General features: G+C 44.1%; 1 protein-coding gene across 3 annotated transcripts in view; it reads right to left on the bottom strand.

The window, feature by feature from the left end:
- OTULIN (OTU deubiquitinase with linear linkage specificity) overlaps window positions 1-12054 on the bottom strand; it is a 40249-nt gene that overhangs the window by 22995 nt on the left and 5200 nt on the right. For 2 of the 3 annotated variants that reach the window (XM_051853561.2, XM_051853560.2), the window contains exons 2-3: window positions 6391-6467; window positions 1695-1789 (exon numbers count right to left, since the gene is read on the bottom strand). In XM_051853561.2, the coding sequence (XP_051709521.1) occupies window positions 1695-1789; window positions 6391-6467 (172 nt within the window). Of the gene's footprint in view, window positions 1-1694; window positions 1790-6390; window positions 6468-8195; window positions 8395-12054 lie in introns of all 3 variants that reach the window. The other variant, XM_051853562.2, reaches the window with a different exon arrangement.

The following is a 12054-nucleotide window of genomic DNA, read 5'->3' as shown; positions in this document are numbered from 1 at the left end:
AATATTCAAAACAAAAACAGAAAATTGAGGCAAATAAGGACTACAACAGAACAAGATCACAGATGTAATCAAGTATCTGAGGTGCTCTATCTCCTGAGTGCAGATGAGATACTCCTCTAAATGCTATGCCGTTGATTACCTGATCACCAGTAACAGTGCAACTGCAGGATCAAATCCCTCCTTCTATGGAACTAACAAACCCATAGAGGAATAATTTTCACATGAGTTCCAAAATAAGGAATGTTTGGACAACTCATATTCAATCACAGGCTTTAAAATACCAATTATTAGAAGAGACTCCCTGAAGAGACTACAGTCAGAAAATTTTAAGTAATTGAAAAGAATTTCTGGGGAGGATGAGATAATACAATTCAGACATCTGACATTCTGGTTATCTGGTTGGATATAGGGCTGGAGGTTGGAAAGCCTACCAGTGGTAAATAGCATATTCAGCAGACAATCTCATATACACAAACGTTTTCAACCTCTGGCAGGAACTAAGGGCCAGGCATCTTGTAATTGCATTCTCTAACTCCTAAAGAGTCAATATACCAGACCTGCAAGGAAGAGAGCTGACACTTGTGCTCAGAGTTTTATAAGTAGCAGCGACATTTGACTAAGGTCAGCCCATGAGCAACAGAAGTGCATCGTGAAAGATGAGTAATATTTTTTATATTAAAAAAAAGTTCAATGGGCCAGTGCTATGGTGTAGGATAAGCCTCATGGCTGCTCCACTTCCCATCCAGCTCCCTGCTAATGATCTGAGAAAGCAGTGGAGGACTGCCCAAGTGCTTGGTCCCCGACACCCACATGGGAGACCTGGAAGAAGCTCCTGGCTTTAAACAGGTGCAGCTCCAACCATTGTGGCCATCTGGGGAGTGAACCAGCGGGTGGGAGACCTCTCTCTCTCTCTCTCTGCTTCTGCCTCTCTAACTCCTTAAGTAAATAAATCTTACAAAAAAAAAAAAAAAAAAAGTAGCAATTCCACACGGTTCAACCTACTAATAAGGAATGCTGGATTCTTTGGGACAGCCCAGAGGGTCTGCTGCTGGACAGGTTGTGTAGTATGAGTAGGCCAAGGTCTCTGAGCTGAGCACTGAATGGGCCCAAACATCTGCAGTGAGCCCACATCATGGGAGGCCCCAATATTCCTGGCCTTCAAGACTACCTTAGGGTCACCCAGCCACACAATGGGACTGGGAGAGGGCAGATCTTGGCACACACCCGAAATGAAGGAATCCATACTACATCCCTGTGCATTCGGAGCGTAAGAGGGTCCCAAGCCCCCAGGACTGGAGGGCATGTAACCAAACCTGGGGTGGAATGGAGGACAGACATATGAAACTACCAGCCCCATCCCTGAGGTTTCTACAACACCAGGCCAAGAGTCACTTCTCAAGTGGCTTCAAAAGGACAACAAATGACCAGCTGAACAGCACAGTTATTTATGGGTTTCACAAAGAAAATATATTACCAAAGAACTGATGCTGGTTCTATATTAATATTGTGACTCCAAATAAGTACCTTATCTTTGGGGTCTGTTTCCTCATCTCTAAAATTAGAGCACCAATATTTACACAGTCTAATGGTGGTTGTCTTAAGCAATGTCTAAAAATACAAAGTGACATATTTCGAACTTATGACAAACTACTTGAAAGATCTGAAATACTTGTATGTGTGCTTCTGTGTTGTACCTTTTTCATACATGTTGCTTTCTGTGTATTTCCCCTCCATTCTTTTTTGCAGTAGTCCATGATATCCATTTCAGGAGCCACACTTAATCTGGGTTCTGTTGAGGAATCAAAAGAAAAGCAAACAGTCAACAAAGCATAATCAGAGTAACCATACTGTTTTAATCCCAGGTCATTCTTTACTCCTCACCTTGTCTCATTTCAAAAAATCTAGAATTCATTACTGCCTCCTGGGCCAGACCAGCACCTTACCCCTAGCTAGCCATGTGGGCACTCAACTGGTTCCCCTTGTCACTATATCCTCCATTGTACACATGGTAGTTAGCAAGGTGATCCATCAAAAAGTCAGATGACAGCCATCACTCACTCCTAGGTTCGGAGAGCTCCAGGGGCTTTCTGTTGCACTTGAGAGTTACATCCATGTTCTTACTATACACAAGGCGCCTCTAACTGGGCCTACTCTGCCTCTCTGGCCTTCACTGCCATCACTCCCTGCACTAACTCTACTCCAACTCCACCTACAGCCTTCCCTTAGTCCCCAAGTCACCCAACAGGTCTGATCCCTCCCTGCATGCAGGCCTTTGATCCAGTGCCACCCAACGCTCCTGTGTCATAGTAACACACACACACTTTTGCTCTCTTGTCCTCTTATAGTCTTTTGTTTATCTTGATGCTGACCAACACTTAACATACTTCTTTTTCCCCATCTCCCCACACACCTCCACACAGAAGTCTCGGGGGGGGAGGGGTGCTTTGGTTTCTTGGCTGTTGACCTCAGCACCTAGAACTGCACTCACACACACGTGTCTGTGAATATTTTTCTAATCCTATTGCAGATACAAAAGTCTGGGGCCAGGTCATGGGGCAGTGGATAAAGCCACCGCCTGTGATGCCAGCATCCTGTATATGCTCTAGCTTGTATCCCAGCTGCTCCACTTCTGATCCAGCTCTCTGCTAATGCATCTGAGAAAGCAGTGGAAGCTAGTCCAGGTCCTTGGGCCTCTACCACCCATATCGGAGACCCAGAAGGAGCTTCTGGCTCCTGGCTTTGGACCAGCCCAGCTCTGGCTGTTGAGGCTATTTGGGAATGAACTAGCAGATGGAAGACCTCTCTCTTTCATGTCTAACTCTGTCTTTCAAACAAATAAATCTTTAAAAATATGCAAAAGTCTGAACTATGAGAAAACATCTCTGTTGTCTTGTAGTTTTTTATATCCAGTATATAAAGAAATAAATCCTGCTACAACAAAAAACTACATTTGTCAGTATTTATATCCTGCCCTGATCCCAAAAGGCTCCAAGTTGTCAGTAATAACCAGAAACAGAGTTCTCAGATTAGTTGATCCATAGACCTCATTTGGCTCTATTAACATATCCCCAAGATTAAAAATACAACTATTATCAGACAAATGTTAGAATTTTTAAAACGACTTTCAGGTTTTCTTTGTGTAATGTATGAGGTCTGGTGTTTGACTTTGTGATATACACACATGCCTATGGTTGGATGTGTGTTTTAGGAAGACAATGAGGCACATTCTCTTGTACATCTTGATTCGTTAAACTACTGAACAGCTAGGTGTCAGCAATGATTTTAAAATATGAATATAAAAGTATCTTACAATGCATTTTTTCCTGTGGAAGCTACACATAAAAATGTTTTACTCAATTCAACTAATATTTACTGAGTGTCTAGTATGTGTCAGGCATTGAGCTGGGTGCTAGGATATGGACGCAGAAAGATTGTGTCCTGAAAGAACTTTGAAAGCACTGACAGCCCTCACAGTCAGCCAAGAAGCCAGAGTAATCAGGGATAAGGATGGAAACCCCCCTTGCAATGTAAGCAAATCCAATTTTTTTAAGTCAAGTACAAGAACTGCTTATTTTTCAAAAAATCTCATCGTCCAAACACTGTGGCATAGTATGCTAAGCCTCCACCTGCAGCACCAGCATCCCATATGGGAGCCAGTTCTAGTCTCAGCTGCTCCTCTTCCAATCCAGCTCTCTGTTGATGGCCTGGGAAAGCAGTGGAAGATGGCCCAAGTGCTTGGGCTCCTGCACCTGTGTGGGAGACCTGGAAGAAGCTCCTGGCTCCTGGCTTCAGATCAGCTCATCTCCAGCCATTGCCACCATTTGGAGGGTGAACTAGCAGACAGAAGACCTTTTTGTCTGTCTCTCCTTCTCTGTAACTCTGCCTCTCAAATAAAATCTTTAAAAAAAATCTCATTGTCAATCTTTTTAGAAAGAAAATCAATCTTTTACATGAAAGGGAAAATAATGTGTATCCAGATAACAGACATTTAACTGGGCGCACGTCGGGATTAGTTTAAATGTGAAACAGACTCTGAGGTATGATATACACATACCAGTGGTGCTTAGCAAATCTGTACATAAAAACCCTTCCATTTTAAATTCAAGAAATATTTTTTCACTGCTTAGCGGAGGATCATGTTCCCATGTATCTGCCTTTCCACTCAGCGGCCAAGAGCAGAAAGAACTGCAAAAGGACAGAGCCAGGATACATACTGGCCACATTTTCCCTCCAGGCAGTATCAGGGGCCTGAACAGAGAGCACATTTCCACTCAGGAAGGGCCTCTCAGGAACAGAAGACTCCATCCTGCTCTCTTTGCGGCAGTATTCCTGCACACACCAAGACAAGCCCTGGCCCTCTAGGTAGGGCAGAAGAGGCCCACCACCTCAGAATGAACTGGGGAGCACCTCACGTGGGCCAAGAGGCTGGGCCTGGGTCACAGCCAGATGCAGAGGCAGAGGCTACATGGGGCAGTGAGGGGTGGGAAGATGGGGTTCTTACACACCACCATCATACCTCCCAGTCTGCTAGGGTTCTTCAGGAGGAGGGCTTAAACAGCTGCTACACACCACACACAAGGACCAGACCAGGGGTTGACCTCAAGCAGCTTATCAACAGTTCCATTCATGGCAAACTATGTAAACAAAAGAACATCTTAAATGCCCCAAAATAAGAAAGTTGAAAGCCACAAGGTACACAGGAGCTGAAATGACCAAGAAGTGGTCCTTAACCACTACCAGGTGACAAAGACAAGAATCAGACCCTCAGAAGGTGGGAAACTGGAAATACCTCCAGAAAGCTGACTCTTGGACAGAGTATACACTAGGACAGGGAACTCGGTCGTCTTCTGTGATGGGCCAGATAGGCAATAACTTGGGCTTTTGAGCCATAAGGCTTTTGTGACAATGACTCAACTTTACCAGCCATGAAAGTTATCACAGACACTATGTAAATTAATACATTCCATTAAAAGTATACTGATAAAATCAGGTGGCAAGTCAAATAGGGCCTAGGACTGATAGCTGATTCCTAGAGGAGGCGCAGAATGTGAGAGCAAACACCAGCTGACTCCACACCTTCTCCTTAGGAAGACCCCAGGCGTCCTCTGAGGTTTTGTGGCAGCCTGGGACAGCGGGACCTGAACACACCAGGACCACTATACAGAACATCTGCATCACCACCACAGAGCAACAGGTCACCAATTCCTTGTGAGGAGACTCAGAAATGACCAAAATCCCCACTGCAAAACATCTACCCCTGATTACACACATGACAGTGCCATTGTTGATCATAAAATAAAGAGAAACCAGGACTCAAAGCCAACCTGTAGAACACACATAATGCAAGAGAGAAAATGACACTTGTGAATTATCTGTGGTGCATCCCCAAATCGGAGGGTCCTCACACAGCTCCTACATGAGGCCCACCAGGGAAGTAGGAACCCACTTCTCCACAGGCAGCCTGCCCGCCCCACCTCTATGGACCAGCAAAGGCGGCAGGAATAATGCCTCAGCCAGCAAAGGGCCCTGGTTATTGTGAGATGAGCAGACCTGACAGAGGAGAAGCCTGATTGGGAAATCACAGAAAACAAGAACAAGTGCCAGGCATCCAGCAATCATTCTTTCTTACTAGTCCATCAGATTCACCTGGCCATCTGCATGCAAAAGCATCTACAACCTCAATTTGAAGTGAAAAACACATTCCAAATCTGAATCCTTCCCTAAGATCACAGGAAAACCAAGAACTAAGAGAGGGTTATTTTAAGAGATTCAACAAAACAATCCTCACAGTTACAGAAATGGTGTGAATGTAAAGAATGTGAGAATACATGCATTAAAATTTATTAACTCCAGAAATAAAAACTTCTAAAAAAATTTATTAACTCCAGGACCCGCACTATGGCGTAGTGGGCAAAGTTGCCACCTGCAGTGCTGATATCCCACATGGGCCCTGGTTCGGGTGCTGTGGCTGCTCCACTTCCAATCCAGCTCTCTGCTATGGCCTGGGAAAGCAGTAGAAGATGGTCCAAGTCTTTGGGCCCCTGCACCCACATAGGAGACCCGGAAGAAACTTCTGACTCCTGGCTTCGGATCAGCCCAGCTCCTACCATTTGTGGACAAACCAGCAGATGGAAAACCCCTCTCTCTGTAACTTTGCTTCTCTGTAACTCTGCCTTTCAAATATATCTTTAAAAAATTTTATAGACCTCAGGAAACCATCTTCACTAAACATTTCATCAAAACAAAATAATCAACACAGATGAAACAAATACACATGAGAATATTCCCTAAGAAGTGTATGTTAGTGTTTTATGAACACAGACAACAATTTAACTGCATTTTCTACTATAAACAGTAAGAACTCTATAAATAAAACAATTCCAAACATACCTGATGCCCCTCTTTCATGTATAAGCAATGCTCTCTCCTTTTCTATTTCATCTGCAGCACGGTACATGTCCTCCTCGCTGAAATCACACCAAAGCAGACATTTTCAAACACTTGTTACACTGACAGTTTCTGTCGTATCACAATATACAGCTGCTTACAAAATGCATAAGACACTCAAAGTTTAACCCTTTTCACATCACATGATGACCACCTGATAAAATATGGGTCTTGTATCTTGGATGCCGTTTCTCTCTCACCACTTTCACTTCAGAATTTCTTGCTTTACATGAGACAATTTACATCACTTTGCTTCCCAACTGGCTCTGATGTCCCTTTAACTGTAACATCTATTAATGCCTCAGCCATCTACCAGCAACCTTAGCATGTCTTATCAGTGAAGCTTCCGAAACAACTGTCAAGGCTCAAGATCAGAGACAGTGCTAATAAAAATATTTATATAGGAAAGCAAGCCAATTGCCAACCTTTATGTCATAAAGCCAATCTAACAATAGCTACTCTATAAACAAGGATAGCAGAGCACTCACTCATCACTTACTGCAAGTCACCCAAGCTAAAAGCCTCCAGGCCCCGCCTACTTCTTGAACCCCACATTCCATCAGCCCTCCAGGGTCTGCTGTATATATACGCCCATGGAACCACATACTTTGTTACGACTACTATTGATTTGTTACTTTAGGAAGTGTAAGAGCTTCCTAAATAGTCACCAGTTTCTTTAGAGAACTATTAAGACCTTAATGAGTACTAGAAAAGGAAGAAAATCCCATTACGAATTAAATAATTTGAAGAACTGGACTCCTGGTTGAGGACGCTCTCTTTTCCCCTCAAGATTCACCCCATAATGACAACAAACAATAACAGAAACACTCAATCTTTGCTGTGAAAATTCAAAAAGAAAGCAGACAGAATGATGAATGCCACAACAGGAAGCCCAGGGCTAGAGAAGAGGCATCAGCACAAGGCAAGCCAGCAGAATCCCAGAAAGGCCCTGTGAATGGAAGCACCAAATTCTTCAGAGCATAGGTAGCACATCAAGTGAAAACAAGGGGACTGGCTCCTCCTATGGAGCACTCTGACCCCCAGTCCCCACACTGGACCTGGGGCTCCAAACACAACGAACAGCTCCTCCTGCAGGTGCCAAGCTAGAATAAGGAATTAGGTGAATGCCTGAGACACCCCTACCCCAATACCCTTGCCATCCTACCTCTTAGTAATGGCCTAGCAGCGCTCAAGGAAAGAGGAGGGGCTCAGAGACAGAGGCACACTGAAATGGAGAGTCTAACATGTACCCTCTGCAATCCTTCAATGGTTCCCAAAGCCAGGGGAACTCATGTCAAATCTGGATCTCACACACCACCCCAGCCTGGTCTCCATTATTCCCCTATGAGCTACACATGCTGGGTGCAAACACCTGATCAGCACAGCTCTGTGCTTTGCTTCACAAGTCCCTCTTCCGGAATGACTCAACTCCCAATCTGCCTCTTGCCTGAACACATCCCAAAGCAAGCTGAGGCGGGGGAGCCCTCTGCAGAGTTCTATGGTCACAGTGGGGACTCTGGAGTTAGGCAGTCAGCACTTAACCACACCTCACTTCAGCCTTTATGAGTTACACAACCATTACTAGGGAACTGTTTCTCTGTGTCTCAACTTAATAATCTATAAAAAGGACAGTAAATACTCATCTCAAAAGACTACCAGTGGAGGCCAGTGTTGTGTGTAGTAGGCTAAGCCTCCGCCTGTGGTACCGGCATCCCCTCTGGGTGCTGATTCACGTCCTGGCTGCTCACCTTCTGATGCAACTCTCTGCTGATGGCCTGGGAAAGCAGCATCAGATGGCCCAAGTGCTTGGGCCCCTACACCCACGTGGGAAACTCAGAAGCAGCTCCTGGCTTCAGATCAGTCCAGCTCCAGCTGTTGTGGCCATTTGGGGAGCGAACCCGTGGATGGAAGATCTTTCCCTCTGTCTCTCCCTCTCTGTAACTCTACCTACCAATGGAAACAGACTCATGTAAAATAATTAGTACTCAAAAACCAAGTTAACTACTCCTTATTACTTCTTATTCTGTGTATGGTGCTGAATATTATATCTGCCCGGTGACATCTCCTACTCTTTTTTCCCCTTCCCAAATATAAGAGAATACTTCAAAAAGTTCACACAAAATGGAATTAAAGGTAAGTTAGGGCATGTCATTGGCCCAGCAGTTAAGCGGCTGGTTAGAATGCCTGCATCCTAAATCAAAGTGCCTGGGTTCCAGCTCTGCTCCCACTCCAACTTCCTGATAATGCACATTCTGGGAGGCAGCAGATGATGCTTAAAGTGGCCGGGGCCCTGACATCCACGTGGGAGACCTGGATTCACTCCCAGGTCCAAGCTTCAGCCTGGCACAGCCTGCTGTAAGCATACCAGAGGACAGGAGTTTTATACTCTTTAAAGGCTAAGCTTAATTGGGGGAAAAAATATTTTGAATTCCATTCATACAAGGAGTCTTCAAAAAGTTTATGAAAATCATCACTGGGCCGGTGCTGTGGCATAGCAGGTAAAGCCACCACCTTCGGTACCAGCATCCCATGTGGGCACCGGTTCGAGTCCAAGCTGCTCCACTTCCAATCCAGCTCTCTGTTATGGCCTGGGAAAGCAGACTAAGATGGCCCAAGTGCTTGGGCCCCTGCACCTGTGTGGGAGACCCAGAGGAAGCTCCTGGCTCGAAGCAGTACAGCTCTGGCTGTTAAGGCCAATTGAGGAGTGACCCAGCAGATGAAAGGCCTCTCTCTCTGCCTCTCCTCCTGTGACTTTCAAATAAATATTTGAAAAAAAATTACAAATTTCAGAATGTTTTTGCACCAAAAAATTATCTTTGATTCTATTTTCCATAAACTTTTTGAAGTGTGTATGTTTGTGTACACACATATGAAAGAGACAGAGAATTTTAATGCTGTGGAGATGAGGGGACAAATGTTAGGGAAAAGGTACTTTCCTTGTACTCTGACTAGACGAAGATTTCAAGTAAAAGGTGTGACATCACCCATGAAGACTGTGCCAGAATTAAAAGCAAACAAACCTGATTCACTGAGACCATATATCAAAGACCTAAAATAAAGTGACCAAATATGTTCATTCTTCTAATAATCCTTTCTTGCATTATTAAGAGAAATTTTAATCCTCTGAAACATTTAAGCAAGTAACTTTCAAAATATCACAATCAGAAACCTTTGGACAAGTTACTTCCTCAGTTTTGGCTTCAGTTTTCTCATATTCAGAAAGAGAGCACAGGACAAGAACTCCATGATCTGCAGTTCCTCCTTCAGTTTTTTTTTGTGTGTGTGTTTTTGTTTGTTTGTTTTGACAAGCAGAGTGGATAGTGGGAGAGACAGAAAGGTCTTCCTTTACTGTTGATTCACCCTCCAATGGCCGCTGTGGCCAGTGCACCGTGCTGATCCGAAGCCAGGTGCTTCTCCTGGTCTCCCATGCGGGGGTGCAGGGCCCAAGGACTTGGGCCATCCTCCACTGCACTCCCAGGCCATAGCAGAGAGCTGGACTGGAAGAGGGGCAACCAGGACAGAATCCAGCGCCTAGAGTGGGACTAGAACCTGGTGTGCCAGCACCGGAGGCAGAGGATTAGCCTATTAAGCCACAGTGCCAGCCTCTTCAGTTTTTTATTTCTAACAGTACATACATATATTCGTCATTTGAAATTGTACTTTGGGGCAGGTGTCGGCCTCATGGTTAAGATGCTAGTTAAGGCATCCCTGTCCCACACATCAGAATACCTAGGGTCAACTCCCAGCTCTGGCTCTCAACTGCAGCTTCCTGGTGAGAAAGCAAAACCTCAGGACATCAGTGAGGGCTCCTACAACAGGGTTTCTGCCACCCACAAGGGAAACTGAGTCCCCAGGTCAACCAGTGGATGGAAGTCCATTCTCATTCATATTCATACTTTCCTTTGCTTCCTCCCACTCTTTCTCTCTCCCCACCTTTTTTTAATTACATTTCAAGCACATTCTGTGACTTTCCTGCATACACATTTGGCTCCACTTATGTTCTTTTCCTTTTTGATCTAAGAAATAAAGTGCAATCAACACAGTGCTCAGAGGAAATTCTCTGAATGAAGATCTGTACGGGCACAAATAAAAAATCCTAGAAGGTCAACAGGATGAGAACAAGAAGAAATAGAACGAACAGGAGAACTAAATGCCAAGGAAAAAGAGAAACAGAAAGATTATTCGAAATAAAAAGCAGTATGATTCAGGATACACCAAAGCAACGAAGTGGAAATTAATAAGCAGTCTAGAACCAAATTAACTGAGTCACAACTCGATTACACTAGAATTATTTTCTATCTCTCATGGCCACCAAGGACATACAAAAACTGTAAAACAGCTCCTAAATATGATACCAAAGCTGTGTCTCCCTAAAGAAAATTTTTACATTTAAGTAATGAAGCTCAATCAATACAGTCAGAAAGCAAGACATTTAACAGGCCTGAATGAAATCCTCATCCATCCAATATGACAGTACTTCAAAAAGTTAATGGAAAATGGAATTTAAAATATGTCTATTTTGATGCAAGTATTTTTGGAATCCATGATTTTTTTTTCTTTCCATAATCCATATTTTCCATGTTTCTTGAAAAACATTCTTCATCAAAAACTTTTTGGTACCAAGATGAACTCATACTTTTTTATTTTTTTAAAGATTTACTTATTTATTCGAGAGGCAGAGTTACAGAGAGGCAGAGGCAGAGATCCTCTGGTTCACTCCCCAAATGGCTGCAACGGCCAGAGCTGGGCCAATCTGAAGCCAGGAGTCAGGAGCTTCCTCTGGGTCCCCATGCAGGTGCAGGGATCCAAGCACTTGAGCCATCTTCTACTGCTTTCCCAGGCCATAACAGAGAGTTGGACTGGAAGAGGAGCAGCCAGGTCCTGAACTGGAGCCCATATGGAATGCTGGCACTGCAAGCTATGGTCTTACCTACTATGCCATGGCACTGGCCCCATTAACTCATACTTTTCTTTTTTAAAGATTTATTTATTTGAAAGTCAGAGTTACACAGGCAGAGGCAGAGGCAGAGAGAGGTCTTCTATCCGATGGTTCACTCTCCAATTGGCTGCAATGCCGGAACTGTGCCGATCCGAAGCCAGGAGCTTCTTCTGGGTCTCCCACTTGGGTGCAGGGGTGCAGGGGCCCAGGGGCCCGGGCCATTTTCTACTGCTTTCCCAGGCCATAGCAGAGAGCTGGATTGGAAGTGAAGCAGCCAGGTCTTGTACTGGCACCCATATGGGATGCCGTAGCTTCAGGCCAGAGCGTTAACCCAATGTGCCACAGCACTAGCCCCAACTCATTTTTAAATTACATTTTTCACAAATTTTTCCAAGTGCCCTCCTACAAGTATAATCAACTACAGAAAGAGAAAAATAAAATTTAAAATACTTCACTCGATAAATTTGCTTTTAATTTTTAGTATTTAGCTGAAAACAGTGACATTATTATATGTAAACCCAGCAATCTGAAACAGGCAGAAAGTTGGTTTAAACTTTTTGTTATAGTAACAGAAGATAGTAAAACCACTGAAGGAAAAGGGATATAACAAGATAAAATCATCACTGTGCAACAGTTGCAGAAACCTGGCAATATTTATGCGTGTTCAG

This window comes from Oryctolagus cuniculus, chromosome 14, assembly GCF_964237555.1.
Source record: "Oryctolagus cuniculus chromosome 14, mOryCun1.1, whole genome shotgun sequence".
In the NCBI taxonomy this organism is placed as follows: domain Eukaryota; kingdom Metazoa; phylum Chordata; class Mammalia; order Lagomorpha; family Leporidae; genus Oryctolagus; species Oryctolagus cuniculus.
This window is presented reverse-complemented; position numbering and strand designations above follow the sequence as displayed.